The sequence below is a fragment of the Sus scrofa genome, chromosome 10 (assembly GCF_000003025.6).
Source record: "Sus scrofa isolate TJ Tabasco breed Duroc chromosome 10, Sscrofa11.1, whole genome shotgun sequence".
NCBI lineage: Eukaryota > Metazoa > Chordata > Mammalia > Artiodactyla > Suidae > Sus > Sus scrofa.
In genome coordinates, this window is record NC_010452.4 from 17275935 (window position 1) to 17296246 (window position 20312).

The window sequence follows — 20312 nt, forward strand, 5'->3', positions numbered from 1 at the left end:
AATTACAAAGGATTGAGAGATAACCAAGAGCTAGGGCAGAGTTGAATAATAAGGCTCATCTCCTATACAAGGCCACTCCTTCAAGACTGGGAGGAGGTGCTGTTTTCATCTAATGCATAGAAGCAAACACAGAGAGTAAAGGAAAATGAGGTAACGGAGGAATATGTTCCACACAAAGGAATAAGATAAAATCTCGGGGGCGGGGGAGAGAAACTGGATGAAATGGAGATAGGTAATTTACCTGATACAAATTTAAAGTAATGGCCATAAAAATGCACTGCACTTGAGAGAAGAATGGAGGAACGCAATGAGAACCTCAGCAAAGAAACAGAAAATACAGGAAGTACAAATAGAAGTCATAGAGCTGAAGAATGCAGTAGCTGAACTGAAACATTCAATAGAGGAGTTAAATAGCAGGTTACATGAAGTGGAAGAAGTGATGAAAGAACTTGAAGATAGAGCAGTGTAACTCAGCTAATCAGAAGAGAAAAATGAAAAAAGAATTTAAAAAATTTAGATAGCTTAGGGGACAGATGGGACAACATCAAGTGGGCTAACATTTAGGTTGTATTGGTCTCAGTAGGAGAAGAGAGAGAGGGGCAGAAAGCTTTTTGAAGAAATAATGCCTGAAAACTACCCACAAAAGATAAAGAATCGAAGACATCCAGATCCAGGAATCCCAGAGTGTTCTAAATGAGGTGAATCCAAGGAGACCCACACCAAGACACACTACATTTAAGATGTCAAAAGTTAAAGACAAAAAGAAAAATCTTAGAATCCTTAAGAGAAAAGAAACTTATGTGAAATGAAATAATTGTGACTATCAGCAGAAACTTTGCAAGCTAGAATGGAGTGACACCATATATTTAACATGGCAAAAGAAAAAAATCTTCCAAGCAATATTATTCTACCTGGTTATTATTCAAAATTGAAGGAAGGATAGTTTTCCAGATAAACATAAGCTAAAAGAGTTAATCACTGCTAAGCCCACCTTGCAATAAATATTAAAGGGGCTTCTTAAAGCTAAAAAGAAGGGGTGCTAATTAGTATCAAGGAATATTTGAAAGAATAAATCTCACTGAAAAGGTAAATATATAGTAAAGGTAGTGGGTTAATCATTTATAAAGTGGGTATGAAGACTAAAAGACAAAAATAGTTAAAATAACTGGAACGTCAATAAGATAAAAATATGTAAAATGTGACATCAAAAAAGTGGTTGGGGAGTTCCTGTTGTGGCACAATGGTTAAAGAATCCAACCAGGAACCATGAGGCTGCGGGTTCGATCCCTGGCCTTGCTCGGTGGGTTAAGGATCCGGCATTGCTGTGAGCTGTGGTATAGATTGTAGACGCGGCTTGGATCCTGCATTGCTGTGGCTGTGGCGTAGGCCAGCGGCTACAGCTCTGATTAGACCCCTAGCCTGGGAAACTCCACATGCCGCGGGACGCGGCCCTAGAAGGCCAAAAAAAAAAAAAAAAAAAAACCAAAACAAAAAAATGGGTGGGGAAATAAGAATATAGAGCTTTAGACTATGGTAAAACTTAAGTTGTTATCAACTTAAAATTTACTGCTATATAAGTTTTTACATATAAGTCTTATAGTAACCACAAAACAAATCATAGTAGATACACAAAAGATAAAGAATCAAAGCAAACCACTGAAAAATGCACTAAGCCACAAGAAAGAGAGCAGAGAATAAGAAAGGAACATAGAGAAACTACAAAACAGCCAGAAAACAATGAACAAAATGGCAATAAATACATACCTATCCATACTTACTTCAAATGTAGATGGACTACATGCTGCAATAAAAAGGCCTAGAGTAGCCAAATGGATAAAAATAAGACCCATCTATAACGCTGCCTAAAAGAGACTCATCAGAAGTAAGAAGACACACAGACTGAAAAATGACAGGATGGAAAGAGAGATTCTGTGCAAATGAAAATAAAAAGTAAGTAGGGTTAGGAGTTCCCTGATGGCCTAGTGTTTAAGGATCTGGTATTGTCACTGCTCTGGCTCCAGTTCAATCCCTTGCCCAGGAACTTTTGAATGCCATTGGCATGGCCAAAACAATAAGCGGGGTTAGTCATACAGCAGATAAAATAGTTTTTAAGATTATGACTCTTATTAGAAGAGCAAAAGACAATGACAAAGGGGTCATTTGAGCAAAACTATACAACATTTGTAAATATTTATAGATCTATCGTAGGACTATCTGAATAATATAAAACCAAAATTAAAAGATCCAAATGGAGAAATAGAAATATAATACTAATAGGGGATTTTAATACCTTACCTCCTTCAATGGGTAGATCATTCAAACAGAGAATTGGTAAGGAAACATCAGTTTTACTTGGCACATTAGATAGATGGCCTTGTAAGTTTATTTTCATTAAATAGATATGAAGAGAAAGACAAGATCGCTTTGAAAATAGGAGAGAAGTGAAATACTGCTATATTTTTGCTTTTATTATTAGCATAAAATGGAAGTTTTTAGGCCTGAAGAGTAGTAAGGGGGATTTTTATAAACCTCCCGTGCATCTATCCATATGTATTTCTCCTTTCCCATTCTTTTTAAATGCTAGATCACCCAAGACAGAACTGCATTGTTCTTGGCACATTAGATCAGATGGCAGAACATCACATCCACAAGAAACAATACACATTCTTCTCAAGTGCAAACAGAACATTCTTCCAGATAGGTTGTATCTTAGACCACAAAATAAGTTTTAAAATTTAAAAAGATTGATATTCTATCAAGTATCTTTTCTGACTTGCAGTGGTATAAAACTAGATATCAATGACAAGAAGAAAACTGGAAAATTCACAAATATAAAGGGATTAAACAACATGCTACTAAACAACCAATGAGTCAAAGAAAAGAACTCTAAACATACCTGACACAAATAAAAATGGAAATACAATGTAGCAATACTTATGGAATGCAGCAAAAGCTGTTCTCAGAGGTACGTTCATAATTTAAATGCCTGTATTAAAAAAAAAACCCAAAATGAAAATCTCAAATAACCTAACATTACCCTTGATGGAACTCAAAAAGAAGAATAAATGAAGCCCAAAGATAGTAGAAGAAAGGAAATAACAAAGATCATAGCAGAAGTAAATGAAATAAAGACTAAAATAACAATAGAAAAAATCAATGATGGAGTTCCCATTGTGGGTCAGTAGTAACAAATCCAACTAGTATCCATGAGATTGTGGGTTCAATCTCTGGCCTTTCTTAGTGGGTTAAGGATCCGGCATTGCCGTGAGCTGTGGTGTAGTTCGCAGAAGCAGCTCAGATCCCACGTTGCTGTGGTTGTGGTGTAGGCCAGCAAGCAGCTGCATCTCTGATTCCACCCCTGCCTGGGAACTTCCATATGCCACAGGTGTAGCCTTGAAAAGAAGAAGGAAAAAAAAAAAAAAAAGAATAATGACACTAAGAGCTGGTTCTTTCAAAAGATTAACAAAATTAACAAACTTTCAGCTAGACTCACAAGACAAAAAGGGAGGAGTCATAATACTTTTCCTTTTCCTTTGTCATAATACTTGTACAATTTCAAGGAATTGAATTTTAATCATTATTTCTTTAAATGATGACTTAGAAAATAGAGCCCAGCATCTAAACACTGAGATAAAAAGTTGTGGATCAGATATTTTGTTTGAGCTATTTTACCTTCTTTTTTCAGATTAAGTTAGAGTATGAAGGAACATTATTTTCTGAATGGAGTGTGCCAAGAACTTGTTCTATAAAAAATAAAAGGTAAGATTTTTGCTGTGAAAGTCAATGTGTATGTAAAAAGAATTCATATAGTGTGGGCATTCATATTCGAGGCTGTGATTTTTTGGGTTTTTTATGATTTTAATTTTTTCCATTATAGTTGATATACAGTGTTCTGTCAATTTCTACTGTAGAGCAAAGTGACCCAGTCACACATATATATACATATTCTTTTTCTCACATTATCCTCCATCATGTTCCATCACAAGTGACTAGATAGAGTTCCTTGTGCTACACAGCAGGGTCTCATTGCTTACCCACTCCAAATGCAATAGTTTGCATCTATTAACTGTAGATTCCCAGGCCATCCCACTCCCTCTCATTGGCAACCAGATGTCTGTTCTTCTAGTCCATGAGTTTCTGATTTTTTGTTTTTTAGGGCCACACCCATGGCCTCTGGAAGTTCCCAGGCTAGGGGTTGAATCGGAGCTACAGCTGCCAGCCTACACCACAGCCACAGCAACACCAGATCTGAGCCATGTCTGCGACCTACACCACAGCTCACAGCAACACCAGATCCTTAACCCACTGAGTGAAGCCAGGGACTGAACCCACAACCTCATGGATACTAGTTGGGTTTGTTACTGCTGAGCCACTACGTGAACTCCTCAAGGCTGTGATTTAATGTAAGTTTATTTTCATTAAATAGATATGAAGAGAAAGACAAGATTGCTTTGAAAATAGGAGAGAAGTGAAATACTGCTATATTTTAGCCTTTATTATTAGCATAAAATGGAAGTTTTTAGGCCTGAAGAGTAGTAAGGGGGATTTTTATAAACCTCCCGTGCATCTATCCATGTGTATTTCTCTGTTCCCATTCTTTTTAAATGCTAGTTCACCCAAGACAGAACTGCGTTGTTCTTCTCCTGGTGTTCAGACGATAAGACCAATTGTTACGGGTCCAGTAAGTTGATTTTAATATAAGTTATTAAATCCTGAACAATCACCCCTGTTACATTTTATTTTGCCTTTTTTTGACCTATGACTTAATGTAACCTGTTTTAAGTAGTAAAATTGTAACTATAAATAAGGTATTTAAAATTATCAGTATATCATTAATTTTTGGATCTATCTCATAGCTGTTACAGTAGTTCCCCCTTTATCCACGGTTACACCTTCTGTGGTTTTAGTTACTCATGGTCCACTGTGATCTAAAAGATTTAAATGGGAAATTCCTGAAATAAACAGTTCACAAGCTAAAATTGCCATTCTGAGTAGCACGATGAATGATCCTGCCATCCCACTCTATCCCACCTGGGACATTTTCTACCCATTAGTTACCTAGTAACTGTCTCAGTTATTGGATCTACTATTGCAGTACTGCTTGCTCAAGTAACCCTTATTTTATTCAATAACATCTCCAAAGTACAAGACTAGTGATGCTGGCAATTCAGATCTGCCAACGCAAAGCCATAAAGCGCTTTCTTTCAATGAAAAGGTGAAAGTCTTTGACTTCATAAGGAGAGACAAAAAGATGCTATTGATAGCATTATTTGGTTTAATTATTAGTTATGGTTAATCTCTTACTGTGCTTGATGCATAAATTAAACTTTGTCATAGGTATGTGTGTATAGGGAAAAAAACAGTATGTATACAGTTGGTTTGGTACTCTCTGCAGTTTCATCATCTACTGGGGTCTTGGAATACATCCCCCCTAGATAGAAGGGGACCACCATGTGTGATTTGTACATTACTGGGGTTTATTTTGTTTTGCTTTTTAGTGGAGCATCTGTGGCATATGGAGGTCCCCTGGCTGGGGGTCGAATCAGAGCTACAGCTGCCAGTCTTCGCCACAGCCACAGCAGAGTGGGATCCGAGCCAGGTTTGTAAGCTACACCACTGTGCACGGCAACGCTGGATCCTTTAACCCACTGAGCGAGGCCAGGGATCAAACCCGAGTTCTCATGGATGTGTGTCTGGTTCGTTGCCACAGAGCCACAGCAGGAACTTCCACGTGAGTTTTTTTAATTAATAAATGTATTAAAGCTCCAGTCACCATCTTAATGATAATAGTACTCCCAGTGGCCACACAACTTACAGTTGACATTTTCACACGAGCGTATCAAAATCCATTGCTATAGAGATTCGATATAACAAGCCCTGCCTTTGCTTGGGGGATTGTATCTTATTTTTACTTCATAATCTTTTCAGGGAACAGGTAGACAGGGTACTTTGGGAGAGGCCAGATGAATATATTAATTTGTTTTTCAATCCCAATAGATTGAAAAATGTTAGAATTTGGCTTTTTTAGTTTATGAGTGTTTACAATTCCTGAGAAAGTAGATGATTTTTTTCCCCTCTGCTATGTGTTGGAAGTCCACATAAATGTGTAATGTTCTGTAAAATATGCACACATAAATACACGTATATGAAGGAATATCACTGCATAATTTCATCAGAACTTACAGCCTTTAAGGAGGTATGTGTGCTTTTGAGATATACTCAAAAGCACTCAGTTATAACAACCAGAAGTATCTCCAGGCCTTGCCAGATGTCTCCTTGCAAGCAAAATCACCTCTACTTGAAAGCCATTAAAGAAGAAAATTATTGAACGGTGTTGCATTGAGGAAGACTGTCTAGGAGAATCTGCTGTTTCCCTTTGTGCAGTTACAGAGAACTCTTCTGTGCCCATAAGTGTGGGCATGCAGGAGTTCCACACTGACCAGCTCTCCTACATCATCTGGGTGCCCCACCATTCAGGTAGTTCTGGTCCTTCCTACATGGAGTTAACGTCACACCCACAAGTCACACCCACAGTTACGGTCTCAGGTCCACAAGACTGTCCCGACTTGAGATGCCAATTGCAAGTTCCAGGTTTTCACCTGGACTTCTTACTGACTTGTGATAAAGCCAGGTACTCACAGCCTTCTTCTCGAGTTTCCATAATTTACTCAACAGCTCTAAAAAGGCAGGGAAATACATTTACTGATTAAAATGAAGGACGTGGTAAAAGGATCCAGATGAACCACCGGGTCAAGAAGTACACAGGGCAAGGTCCAGATGGGTTCTGAGGGCAGCCACCTCTGTCACTCTGGAGCTGGATGAGTCACCTGCTGGCATGCAGATGTGTCCACCAACCTGGGCACTCTCTGACTCATGCTTTTGGGGGTTTTACGAAGACTTCATCCAGACGGCGTGGTTGATCATTAACTCCTTTTCCAGCCTTCTCCTCTTTCCGGAAAATGGGATGTTGAGCTGAACGTTCCAGCCTTTTAATCATTTCTAGTGATCACTTTCCAACCAGGAACCCACCAAGAGTTGTCTCATTAGAACAAAAGGAACGTAGGAGCTCTGTGTTAGACATTCCTAATACTCAGAAAAGCACAAGAGTGTTTAGGAGCTGTGTGTCCGGAACCGAGGTCAAAGACCAAATATTAGAAGAAACTGGGTGAAGAACTATATGTATGTATGTATGTATGTGTGTGTGTGTGCGTGTGTGTGTGTATATATATATGTGTGTGTGTATGTATATATATATGTATATATATATATAATTTCACAAAGACAAATATAATAGAAACATTAAGCTATTTAAACTTATCATAGTTTCTTTTGCATTTTCTTTTAGGATTTAGAAGAAGAACGCTATTTATCTGTGGACGTATCTCATACTTGCTTTCTGTGGTATTATAATGTTATGTAAGTAATGCAAAAGAAAGGCGATTAATGTGTTTTAAGAGTATTTAGCTTTGGTGTTCCTGTCATGGCTCAGCGGTTAATGAACCCAACTAGCATCCATGAGGACGCTAATTCGATCCCTGGCCTCGTTCAGTGGGTTGAGGATCCGGCATTGCCTTGAGCTTGTGGTGTAGGTCACAGACGCGGCTCGGATCCTGAGTTGCTGTGGCTGTGGTATAAGCCGGTGGCTACAGCTCCCATTCGACCCCTAGCCTGGGAACCTCCATATGACGCAGGTGCGGCCCTAAAAAGCCCCCCCCCAAAAAAAGGAGTATTTAGCTTTAATTAACCACAAATGAATTATCAACATAGTTTCCATACAAGCTTTTATTCACCAATCAAGATATTCTCAAATGTATTGCCCAACTAATATTAAAGAACTAACAGTAGAAATAACAATGGCAACCACCATTTGAACATACGCTGCTTCTACATCGTCATACTTTACGTAAATTACTTTGTCAATTTTTACAATTACAGTGAAGTGTAACTATCACTAGCTTTATTACAAGTGAGGAGATGTAAGCTTGGATAGGTTAAATAATTCGGAAAAATATGCAGCTACTAAACAATAGCATTGGGAGCTGGTTCTGTTTTTTTCAGATTACCGCCTTCATTTTTGCAATATACATTATGTTCTAAGAGGACTCTCTTTGTCTCAGAGAGCTCTTCAAACCCTTTTTAACATGATGGCGAATGAATATAAATAAGAAGGAAAAACTGGTACAAGAAAAAAATCCATTATAAAATCATTCAATAACTAAAAAGCATCAGGGAATCAGAGGGTTTTTTTGGTATCATAGTCAAAGTGTATCCTAAGCACTGTAGATGCAAGGAACTGTCTTATGTGGTCCCTGCTCCCTGGAGGACAGTAATGTACCAAATTCTTTTTTTTTTTTTTTTTTTTTTTTGTCTTTTGTCTTTTGTCTTTTTGTTGTTGTTGTTGCTATTTCTAGGGCCGCTCCCGCGGCATATGGAGGTTCCCAGGCTAGGGGTTGAATCGGAGCTGTAGCCACCGGCCTACGCCAGAGCCACAGCAACGTGGGATCCGAGCCGCGTCTGCAACCTACACCACAGCTCACGGCAACGCCGGATCGTTAACCCACTGAGCAAGGGCAGGGACCGAACCCGCAACCTCATGGTTCCTAGTTGGGTTCGTTAACCACTGCGCCACGATGGGAATTCCTGTACCAAATTCTTTTATCTGCTTGACCTCCCTTCCTTTGGGGGAACCATCCCTCCCCTATTCTTTGGTGAAATTATTAATTTCATGTGATTTATGACCAGCCCTACCACCTCACATTTCATTGGCCGACAATTGAGGATCAGCATATGACCCAAAGACAACCTATGGGAAAACAAGTGTCTTCAATAAAGCGTGGTTGTCATTGACCATTGCCCTGATTTATACGGTCCCTTACAGTCAGATGGCTCTGCAGTTGATGTGCAATCTTTGGATTGAAAGTCCTGATAAGTAGATTTCAGTGAGTCCCACCAGGGAATACATGCTAACCCATTCTTCTGTGAATTACGGCTCCTCTTCCCAGAGTCTCACCAGGAAGCAGGGATTGAGTCTCTGTTACTAAGGAAACTGGTGGGCTTCTATCCTTGTTGGGGCTTTCAGAGATGCCAGTCCCCAGTTTTCTCCCTGTTGGTTTTGAACCTGTTGAGAAAAGGGAAAGGGAATATTTGGGAATAATAATTCCTGGTACAGCGTAATTGGAGGATCTACTTACCTCTGGCCAAAGGGCTACTTTATCCCAAGGGGCGATCACGGGAACCATCAATGCCTAATACCCATGCATCCATCATATAAGTCAAGAAATAGAACATTACCAGTGCCTGAGTTCCCCTCATGGCTCAGCGGTTAACAAACCCAACTAGTATCCATGAGGACATGGGTTCAATCCCTGGCCTCACTCAGTGGGTTAAGGATCCACGTTGCCATGAGCTGTGGTGTAGGTTGCAGACACAGCTCAGATCCTGCTTTGCTATAGTTACTGGTCAGATTTGTTTCCACTGCCCCACAATGGGAATTGCTTCACTTTAAAGTTACCTGTTAGGAGTTCCTGTTGTGGCACAGTGGAAATGAATCCAACTAGGAACCATGAGGTTTCGGGTTTGATTCCTGGCCTAGCTCAGTGGGTTGAGGATCCGGTGTCGCCATGAGCTGTGGTGTAGGTCTCAGACGTGGCTCAGATCTGGCGTTGCAGTGGCTCTGGTGTAAGCTGGCAGCTGTAGCTCTGACTGGACCCCTAGCCTGGCAACCTCCATATGCCACAGATGTGGCCCTCAAAAGACAAAAATAATAAAATAAAGTTATCTGTTAAAAGTAGAATGTTCAGACTAATATATATATATATATATATATATATATACAAACACATATATATATATTATATTTTTTTGGTCTTTTTGATCTTTTTGCCTTTTCTAGGGCCACTCCCTCAGCATATGGAGGTTCCCAGGCTAGGGGTCTAACTGGAGCTGCAGCCGCCAGCCTACCCCAGAGCCACAGCCACAGCAATGCGACCTAAACCACAGCTCACGGCAATGCCGGATCCTTAACCCACTGAACAAGGCCAGGGATCAAACCTGCAACCTCATGGTTCCTAATCAGATTCATTAACCACTGCGCCACGACGGAAATTCCCCAGACTAATATTTAGCATGCTGTTTACTAAAATATATGTTCTCTTTTTCCCAACAGAAATTTCATTCACAACTTAACCCAGGTAAAACTTTAAAAAAAAATGTATATGGCCTTCATATATTACTACTATATTATTTCTCTCTTATCTTCCATATTTACCAAAAGAGGAATTTTATAAATTTCAAAAAAAAAAAATTTGCTTAGAGCAGTGGTACTCAGTGTTTGAACTGAGGTCCCCTAGGTCTTTACAGACCTTTTTAGAAGGTCCATGAAGTCTACCCTTTTCCAACTACATATCTCTGTAAGGATAGATTTCCCCCTATATGTTTCCATGAAAATGACACATACCAACAGGCTGAATGTAGGAACAGTAATGATAATCCAGCTGTCTTCTATTGAACCAGACATTAAAGAGATTTTTTTTTTTTTTTTTTTTGTCTTTTTGCTATTTCTTGGGCCGCTCCTGCGGCATATGGAGGTTCCCAGGCTAGGGGTCGAATCGGAGCTGTAGCCACCGGCCTACGCCAGAGCCACAGCAACGCAGGATCCGAGCCGCGTCTGCAACCTACACCACAGCTCACGGCAACGCCGGATCGTTAACCCACTGAGCAAGGGCAGGGACCGAACCTCCAACCTCATGGTTCCTAGTCGGATTTGTTAACCACTGCGCCACGACGGGAACTCCTAAAGAGATTTTAAAATGTAAAATAACCATTATTCTTACTATTACTTTTGTCTTTGGAAATAATTATTTTTTCATAAAAAAATGTTAGTAAATGTTAATATGTAAAAGGTTTATCATAGATTTTAAAATAAATATCTTCAAATGTTCTCAACTTTAATTTGTTATATGGTAAAAAATATTGATAGATCTAACCCACATAAAACCAAAGCTCTGTGGGATTCTTAATAATTTTTAAGCCTGTGAAGGGGTCTTGAGGTCCAAAAGTTTTTGACATCTGGATTGGAGGTTGATTATAGGTATGATAGAGAGATGTATTCAAAAGCTGAAAATTGAAATAAGGTAATAGTTATGGAAATTAAAGCTCTAAAAACATTTTCATTTTCTCAAAGCAGTGATTTAATGGGAAGTAGAGGTAGTAATAAGAAAGAAATAGATCCCCTTGCTGTACAGTGGGAAAATAAAAAAATTTAAAAAAGAAAAAAAGGAATAGAGAGGAAGAGAGAGACAGAGAAAGTAAGAAAGAAACTTGCTATATTAGATCAAGATGGCTGAATGAGCCCATGTGCCATATGCATTCCTATCCCAATGTCAATCGACATTTCAGGATTATTTATTAAGGCTATAACAGTGCTAAAAAGCAAGAAAGAATATTATCAGTGGATAATAAATTTCAAGATAAAAAATAGAAACTTCTAAAAATAGAATACCTAATAGAGACCCAATAATTCAGAATAGCCTCTCATCCAAGTACTAACCAGGTCCAACCCTGCTTAGCTTCCGAGATCAGACAAGATCAGGGGCGTTCAGGGTGGTGTAGCCATAGACTAGAATAGCCTCCATCTCACTCAAACCATATAGCAATGCCTCGAGAAAATATGTGTGTGTATAATGCTAGTGCAAACTTTTACATTAATATAGGTACACATGTTTGTGTATATAGAATTTAAAAGCAATTAAAGGAATTTTCTAGTTATCAGAAGTAACTTAAGAACTAAAATCCAGAGTTAGATAGATTGAATTCTGAACTAAAGGTATTAGACAGAATATAAGCCCTGATAGATAAAGGATGATGTTTTAATATATGTATGAGGATAGAAAATGAAGTCTTCAACCTATGGGAGAGGATAGATCTGAAACTAACCTCTCTACTTGAAGGTAGGATTTATGAAAGGTCTGTAAAATTACAACCAGTAAAGCTCCACTCACTAGCATAGAGTATTTGCAAATAAATGATACATCCTTTGGTGGGGAGCTATAAATGGTCAAGGAGTTGCCTTTACAGAGTTTCAGGTGGATGTTCAAGTTTACCAGCTCAAGAGGTTGCAGAACCTAGAAACAAGCAGTAAACACAAAAATGCAAGCAGTGACACACATAGGGCCTAGGCCGAGGTGATTATAAAATCCATTTCGTAACCAAGAGTGTCAGGACTCTCATGGAAAACAAACCCTCTGAAAATAATCTCAAGATAAAAGGTATAAACCACAAAAAAAGATAAACTGCCTAGAATAGACACACACATAGAGATGGAGAAATTTCATACTTTTCAAAACTAAGTATGAGAACTGTGAAAGGTTATTAAATCCATATTTTAAATGGTCAAAAAGATAAGAGAAACAAAGAAAACAGGAACAAGAATTATTCATAATTATACAACATTCAGAAATTGAAAAGCATTCTATATAAATATCTTGAGATAAAAAAACAGGTATCTGAAGATAAAAATCCAATAACGAGTTAAATAGAAAACTAGATACAGTTGAGAAAATGCAGAACTAGGAATCTGGAATCAGAATCATGCAAAATGCAGAACATAAAAATGAAAAGCTGTAAAATACCCAAAGAGAAGCTGAGACATAGAAGGTAGACGAAGCCAGTTTATCATACATATGATAGGAGTTCCAAAGGGGAAGAGCCGAAACTGGAGATAATACTCAAAGAGATAGTTAAGGAGAATTCTCACAGCTGAAGACATGTTCTCAGATTGAAAGACTAAAGTACTGAATCCAGTAAATAATGAGCAAACTAACATGCTAGTAAATCTAAATAAACATTGATATTCAAACATTGTAATAATGACTAATTTTTTAACAAAAATGAGCTAAAAATATTAGATGACAAAAGAATAGAAAACAGGAGAATTTGAGTGTGTAATTTCTAATGTTATTATAACATATTCAGGATGGGGATACTGACTAACTTTTCGTCTATGTTAAATATGAAAGTAAAAATTTAAGGCTGCCTATTAAAGTAATAGAAATAAGGGCATAATTTCTAAAAAACGGAGTTCTAGAAGAAGAACTTTTAAAATGCTAACAATTCAAAAGGAGAAAATAAAAAAGAAAAATAGTGAAATTAAAACAATATAAGGGGAGTTCTCATCATGGCTCAGCAGAAACAAATCCATGAGGACGCAGGTTTGATCCCTGGCCTCATTCAATGGGCTAAGGATGCAGTGTTGCCATGAGCTGTGATGTAGGTCGCAGATGCAGCTTGGATCTGGTGTTGCTGTGGTGTAGGCCAGCAGCTACAGCTGGGAACCTCCATATGCTGTAGAGACAAAAGACAAAAAAATAAATAAATAAAATAAATAAAACAATATAAGGATACAAAAATAAGATTTAAGAAATTACTTAAGATAAATCAGTGATCAAATATTATTAGATTAAAATCACCTAGTACATAACAAAAACTCCCCAAATCTGATTTTTATATTGTTGCACAGTTAAATAGTAACAAAAAATTTGGTGGGGGTATAGTGTAAACAGGTTAATACTATCAAGAGGAAACTGGGGTGATGATATGAATATCATATAAAAGATATATTGAGCCCAAAAGATAGTAATGTCATAAAGAGAGAAGTTACTTCATGATAAGGGAAAGATGCTGAAATTCACTTCATCTCAGGAAAATTCAAATCATCATATTGGTAAAACGTGAACAATGGATAACTATTGCTAGAGGGGCTCAGGGCAGAAGAATCCAACTCAAACTTTTCTAGTGGAGAATATAAGTTAGAGCCTTATTCACATTTTTTGGAGCGTAATCTTGAAATACCTATTAAAACAAAAAATTATAATAATTGGATCAATAATCCTACTCCTGGGAATCTACTCCACAGAAATAAAACCTCCAGTCTATAGTCATTGAAATTCTCCAGTGTCAACTCTTATAATGCCTAAATAATGTTCTATGCTGTGGTTATATTGTAATTTACAGATTTCTCTAATGGAGATTTACTATGGCTCCAGTTTTGTATTATTTTGTTTTGCTTTACCACTATTATGATGCTGCAAAATATAGATCCTTTTCCATATGGCCGTATATTTTTTTTAAAAATGAGAAGAATTACATCTATTGAAATGGCTATGCTGTATCAAGTGACAGAAGCAAGTTACAAATAACATGAGTATTGTAATTTCATTTTTGTAAAAAATGTTTGAGTTTGGGGGATGCTATGTCTTTTTATGGGTACAAAGTTTTAGCATTAGTTACCTCAGTAGTGTAGAGGATATTAAATACTTCTTTGAACTGTTTCTCTGGTTTAAAACAATACATATTATTTTTTATTTTTATTGAGATACTCAAAATTTAAAATAAAAAAATTTTTTTAAAAAAAGGAGTTCCCATCGTGGCTCAGCATTAGCGAACCTGACTAGTGTCCATGAGAAGGTAAGTTTGATCCCTGGCCTCTCTCAGTGGGTTAAGGATCCATGAACCGTGGTGTAGGTCACAGACGTGGCTCAGATCTGGTGTTGCTGTGGCTGTGTTGCAGGCCAGCAGCTACAGCTCTGATTCGACCCCTAGCCTGGGAACTTCCATATGCCATGGGTTCGACTGTAAAAAGACAAAATAAAACAAAACATTTTTATCGTTATGTATTAGCACAACTAAAAATGAAATTTGTCCAAAATATAAAGATACACAAACATATTTTATTTTGTAGGTTGTCACTGTATGGATATATGATCCAGAAAACGCAGACCCTAATGAGTTGCTACGGAATGCAAATGAACCTTCCCTAGTAGGTGGAAACATTAATTACTATCATAGATGAAATAATATGCTAAATTTCTTTTTTAAGAGCTGTAAATAGGAGTTCCTTTCATGACTCAGTGGTTAACAAATTCAACTAGTATTCGTGAGGATGTGGATTGGATCTCTGGCCTCATTCAATGAGTTAAGGATCCGGCTGAACTGTGGTGTAGGTCGAAGACAGCTCGGATCTGGTGTTGCTGTGGCTGTAGTGTAGGCCAGCAGCTGTAGCTCCAATTCAACCCCTAGCCTGGGAAACTCCATATGCTGTGGGTGTGGCCCTAAATAGACAAAAAAAAAAAAAAAGTGATGTTTATATAAACTTCATGTTATATAACATGAATATGTAACAGGAATCTATATTTGGTAAATCTTAAGAAAACATCCTAAATGTGTTTTTATATGTTTGATGATTTCTTTGTAGTATTTTTTCTATATTTATAAAATTATCTTTATTGACCATGAATTACCTTCCCAATAGTGAAACATGTTCTTAAGCTTGTTTACATAATTGTCTTTTTTTTTTTTTTGTCTTTTCTAGGGCTACTTCCCGAGGCACATGGAGGTTCCCAGGCTAGGGGTCTAATTGGAGCTGTAGCTGCCGGCCTACACCACAGCCACATCAATGCCAGATCCAAGCCGCATCTTCAACCTACACCGCAGCTCACTGCAACACTGGATCCTTAACCCACTGAGCAAGGCCAGGAATCGAACCCTCAACCTCATGGTTCCTAGTCAGATTCATTTCTGCTGAGCCTCAACGGGAACTCCTACATAATTGTCTTAATGTTTTCTTAGCCTGTCCTTTTTTCTATCATCTTATATATGTTGCTTGTATTTTATTTCCATCATATTCTATGCTACATTAAGAATGCTCCATTTGGGAGTTCCCTTCGTGGCTCAGTGGTTAACGAACCTGACTAGGATCCATGAGGTTTTGGGGTTCGATCCCTGGTCTTGTTCAGTGGGTTGAGGATCCAGCATTGCCATGAGCTGTGGTGTAGGCTGGCAGCTGTAGCGCCTATTCAACCCCTAGCCTGGGAACCTCCATGTACCACGAGTGCGGCCCTAAAACGCAAGGAGAAGGGAAAGAAAAAGGAAAAAATAAAAAAGAATGCTCCATGTACTCTTTCCTCTGCAGCTATATGAGAGATACTTGTATTTAAAGTTCTGAATCATGAGTTAAGATTTTTTAGAAAGGAAAAATAATCTGTGATTTATCAGGTATTTAACAGGAAACTCTATTTTTCTCTATCAAAATCATTAAATGTGTATTCTTCAGGAAGGCCTTCCTGACTCTAATTCCTACTCTCAAAATATTGGTTAAATCCTATTTATTAAGCAATCTCATGGTCTCGACGGTTACACCCTTACTGATACGCATTACAGTATTCGCAGAAGTTCCTTTGTGGGTGATGAGGTATTTCTAGGAAATTAAACAGGGGCATTATTGCAAGATTCTTGACTGGCCCCCATTATCTGATTTTTTTTAATTCTAGGGATTCCCCATAATGAAACTATTGCTGCTATTCTAAAAATATATGGGATAATTCCAGTCAGTTTAACATATCCTTAAATTTCATGAGGAAAAGAAGGAACATATCAGATCTATCTTTGTACTAATAGAATTTTTCTTAAAGCCTCCAGATGTCATTTGAAACATGCCTTGAAAGGGTGTGTTGTTTTGAATTCAAGCTCACATAGCTAACAGATGACTTTTAGAAACTCCATTATGAATTTCAGTGACATTAAAACTAAGGGTATTGGGAGTTGCCTGGGGGCCTAGCAGTTAAAGGATCTGGTGTTGTTAACTGATGTGGCTTGGGTTCAATCCCTGGCCTAAGAACTTACGTGTGTCACTAGTGTGGCCAAAACAAAAAACAAAAAAGCAAACAAACACAATCCATGATCTCCATTCATTCAAGATTCTGATTGTGCGAAGTATTTTCAACATGTTGGAAACTGAATTATGACTTATTTATAATTCATGAAGTTCTAATGGGGAGGGGACCACATGGTAGGAAAAAAACAAAACTGAATCTTGAAAATGTGGTAAATTTATAAATGTCAACAAGGTCAACTAAAATAATACATTCAATGTATTATGATGTAACTTCAGAATAGTTTTGGCTATGAAAAGCGTAAAAAGCGGATTTTTTTTTTTTTTTTTTTTTACAGAATTCCATAATACTTAGCAAGCAATTTGCTACTTTGGGACAGAAGCCTACCATACAAACATTTCTGGAGAGAAAAGTTTATTTTCCACATAGACAAATGAAGAATGGGTATTTACTTCTAAATTTTCACATATAAAATTCACTTTAAAATTAAGTAAAATAATCATCGGAAACTTAAAGTAAAAGAAATTTTAAAACCCTAGTGGAATTTCATGGAATATCTTATATGTAATTTCCAAGGAGCTCCTTTCAGCACATAGAAATTGTGATAATCAGAACTCATTACCAACTCAGAAAATACCAGTCACAGTCCTGGATTATCATTTCACAATTTGCATTAGTAGGTAAACTTCAGTGCAAGAGCCTCATTCAGGATGGTGGCGTATCCTGGCAAACCACAAAATGTGTCCTGCTGGTGCTTTAAAGGGAGCCAGGGTTATGACAAATGGCATGATCATTACCACCATCAGAGGACACACACACACGCACGCACGCACACGCACGCACACACGCCCACACCCCACATATTCCACCTGAGAAGTAAAATCTGTTATTGTTAGTAGGTGATCATGGGGTTTAGATAGTCTTTCTTAATCTACTGAGCATCTAGGCACAGGACAAGGTGCTTATAACTAAAAGATACAATTCCTACAGTCAGTGACGTTATAGTTTAGTGGGGGAGCCAAGTAAACAAAGAGATGTTCTGATAGTGAGCCCAGGGTGAGGTGGGATACATCAAGGGTGCACCAACTAAGACTTTCTTAGAGAGTGCACTAACTAAGCCTCAGGGAAGACTTTCCTAAAGAGGTAACATTGCCATTACTGAAAAGAAATAAAAATTAGCTGATTGGTTGGAAGAGCATTTCAGACAAAGGGGCAACATGTAGGAGAAATACATTTAGATCGCATCTTAGAGGTGGTATTGAGTTGGGATGAAAGTGTTTGCATGAACCAGTAATGTGAAAAAAATGTAGAAAGACTAATATAGTTTTTAAAAAGAAACATAGATGAGAGATGTAGCAGATAAACAAACAGTTATAGACCAATACATTTGAAAACGTAAATAGAAAACTGTTAAAAAATCAATTTTTCAAAGCTGACTCAAGGAGTTCTCATCATGGCACAGGGGAAACAAATACGACCAGGAACCATGAGGTTTCGGGTTCCATCCCTGGCCTCACTCAGTGGGTTAAGGATCCAGCATTGTTGTGAGCTGTGGTATAGGTCGCAGACGCAGCTCGGATCCTACGTTGCTGTGGCTGTGGTGTAGACTGGCAACTGTAGCTCTGATTCGATCCCTAGCCTGGGAACCTCCGTATGCCTTGGGTGCAGCCCTAAAATGCAACAACAGCAACAACAAAAAAAGGTGACTCAAAAGGAAATATAGAAGTTGAGCAATATTTTCACTATAAAGAAACTTAATCAGTATTTAACAATCTTTAGGGAGGGGAAGAGAGCACTAGCACAGATAATTCCAATCCTAAATAGCAAAGTGAAGTTAGCAAATTAGATTATCCCAATTCAGGCAAGATCTCTATATGAGAAAGAAAAATTATAAGTGAATCTCATTCATGAACCTAGATGCAAAATCCTGAATAGCAAAATATGAAAAGCGATAAGATATGTAATAAAGTTGGTTTATACCAGAAGTGCAAGGTTAGTATAATATTTTAAATATTTTAATATAATTTACTATATTAGATTAAAGGAGAAAACTAGATGATCATCTCAATAGAGATAGACTAAAACTTTTTTTTTTTTCTTTTCCAGGTCTGTACCTGCAGCAAATGGAGGTTCCCAGGCTAGGATCTAATCAGAATTGTAGCCACCGGCCTACACCACAGCCACAGCAATGCCAGATCTGAGCTGTGTCTGCAACCTACACGACAGCTCACGGCAATGCCGGATCCTTAACCCACTGAGCGAGGCAAGGGATCGAACCCACAACCTCATTCCTAGTTGGATTCGTTTCCACTGAGCCACAATGGGAACTCCAGAATAAAACTTTAAAATGAAATTGTTCTTTACTTCATATCATACATTAAAATAATTTCAGATTGATGATAATAATAAAATTAACTCAGAAGACATACACTGGAAAGGCTAGACTGAAAAACACACAGAGCTAGGATAATGTCTTTATTGCCTCAGTATAGAAAACAATTTCTATAATCACTAAAAGTAACTCAAATTATAAAAGCAAAGACTTGATAAACAACTTGATAAACTAGTATGCCTGAGGACAGGGGCCTTGGCCTTGCTCAATGGGTCGGGGATCTGGTATTGTCATGAGCTGTGGTGTAGGTCACAGACACGGCTCAGATCCAGCATTGCTGTGGCTGTGGTGTAGGCTGGCAGCTGTAGCTCTGATTCAACCCCTAGCCTGGGAACTTACATATGCTGTGAGTGCAGCCCTAAAAAGAAAAAAAAAATTATAAAAGATGATAAATGTCAGCACTGTGCAAGATGAATTGGAGGGGGAAGGAAGAGGATATTTAGTCTAATAGTTCCTGTTTTTCTCATCTTAGAGCCTGGCAGATCACAATACCAATGAACTCAGATGTGCTAAAGGAGATTGAGGGAAATCAAGTGGCTTTTCAAGACTGCTTTATTGCAGACATTCTTTTCCTGCTGACTACTCCTTTGTTGACAATGCCCGAGATTCCTGGTTTTCTACCAATCTCTTCGCCGCAGGGTAGTCAGCTAATAGCAGACTGGGCTGCTTGTGTTCCTTCGTCAGTTGTTGTGGTGGCTGATATGGAGACCTTTCAGACAAATAATTCATTCCATACTTGGACCAGAATCAGAGTGCCTCCAAACATTCTGACTGATGATGAAAGACACAGTGTGTCTGATGTGACCTTATCAGAAGATGGAATATTTTTTTTAATAAACGATATTCTTTACATAAAAAAATTTAGCGCATTTACAAGACTGGGAGAAGATGTAAATCTTCCTAATGGTGGAATTATTGGGATTACATCAAGAAAATGGTGTTGGGTCAAATATTTATTGAAGGTTAGTAAAAAATTACATATATATATTATACCTACATATTTAAATATATTTACTGTACTGTTTAATTCAATGAATGATATATCATGATATATGCAGCTCTTCGTAGAGTTATTTATGCTTGTAAATAGCTTTCTGACCTAACTGCTCAAAGGCATTGTACCTCTAACAACAGAGAATAACAGTAAATCTAAAATATCTTAAAAAAAATTTTTTTTTGTCTTTTTAGGGCCGCACCCATGGCATATGGAGGTTCCCAGGCAAGGGTCAAATCGGAGTTGTAGCTGCCAGCCT

General features: G+C 37.9%; 1 protein-coding gene across 1 annotated transcript in view; it reads left to right on the forward strand.

Annotated features, from left to right (window-relative positions):
• Nucleotides 1-20312, forward strand: part of CATSPERE (catsper channel auxiliary subunit epsilon) — an 86745-nt gene that overhangs the window by 7534 nt on the left and 58899 nt on the right. The window contains exons 3-9 of the mRNA XM_003130564.4: nucleotides 3686-3759; nucleotides 4612-4681; nucleotides 7346-7416; nucleotides 10166-10190; nucleotides 14738-14815; nucleotides 17005-17111; nucleotides 19532-20021. Of these exons, the coding sequence (XP_003130612.1) occupies nucleotides 3686-3759; nucleotides 4612-4681; nucleotides 7346-7416; nucleotides 10166-10190; nucleotides 14738-14815; nucleotides 17005-17111; nucleotides 19532-20021 (915 nt within the window). The remainder of the gene's footprint in view (nucleotides 1-3685; nucleotides 3760-4611; nucleotides 4682-7345; nucleotides 7417-10165; nucleotides 10191-14737; nucleotides 14816-17004; nucleotides 17112-19531; nucleotides 20022-20312) is intronic.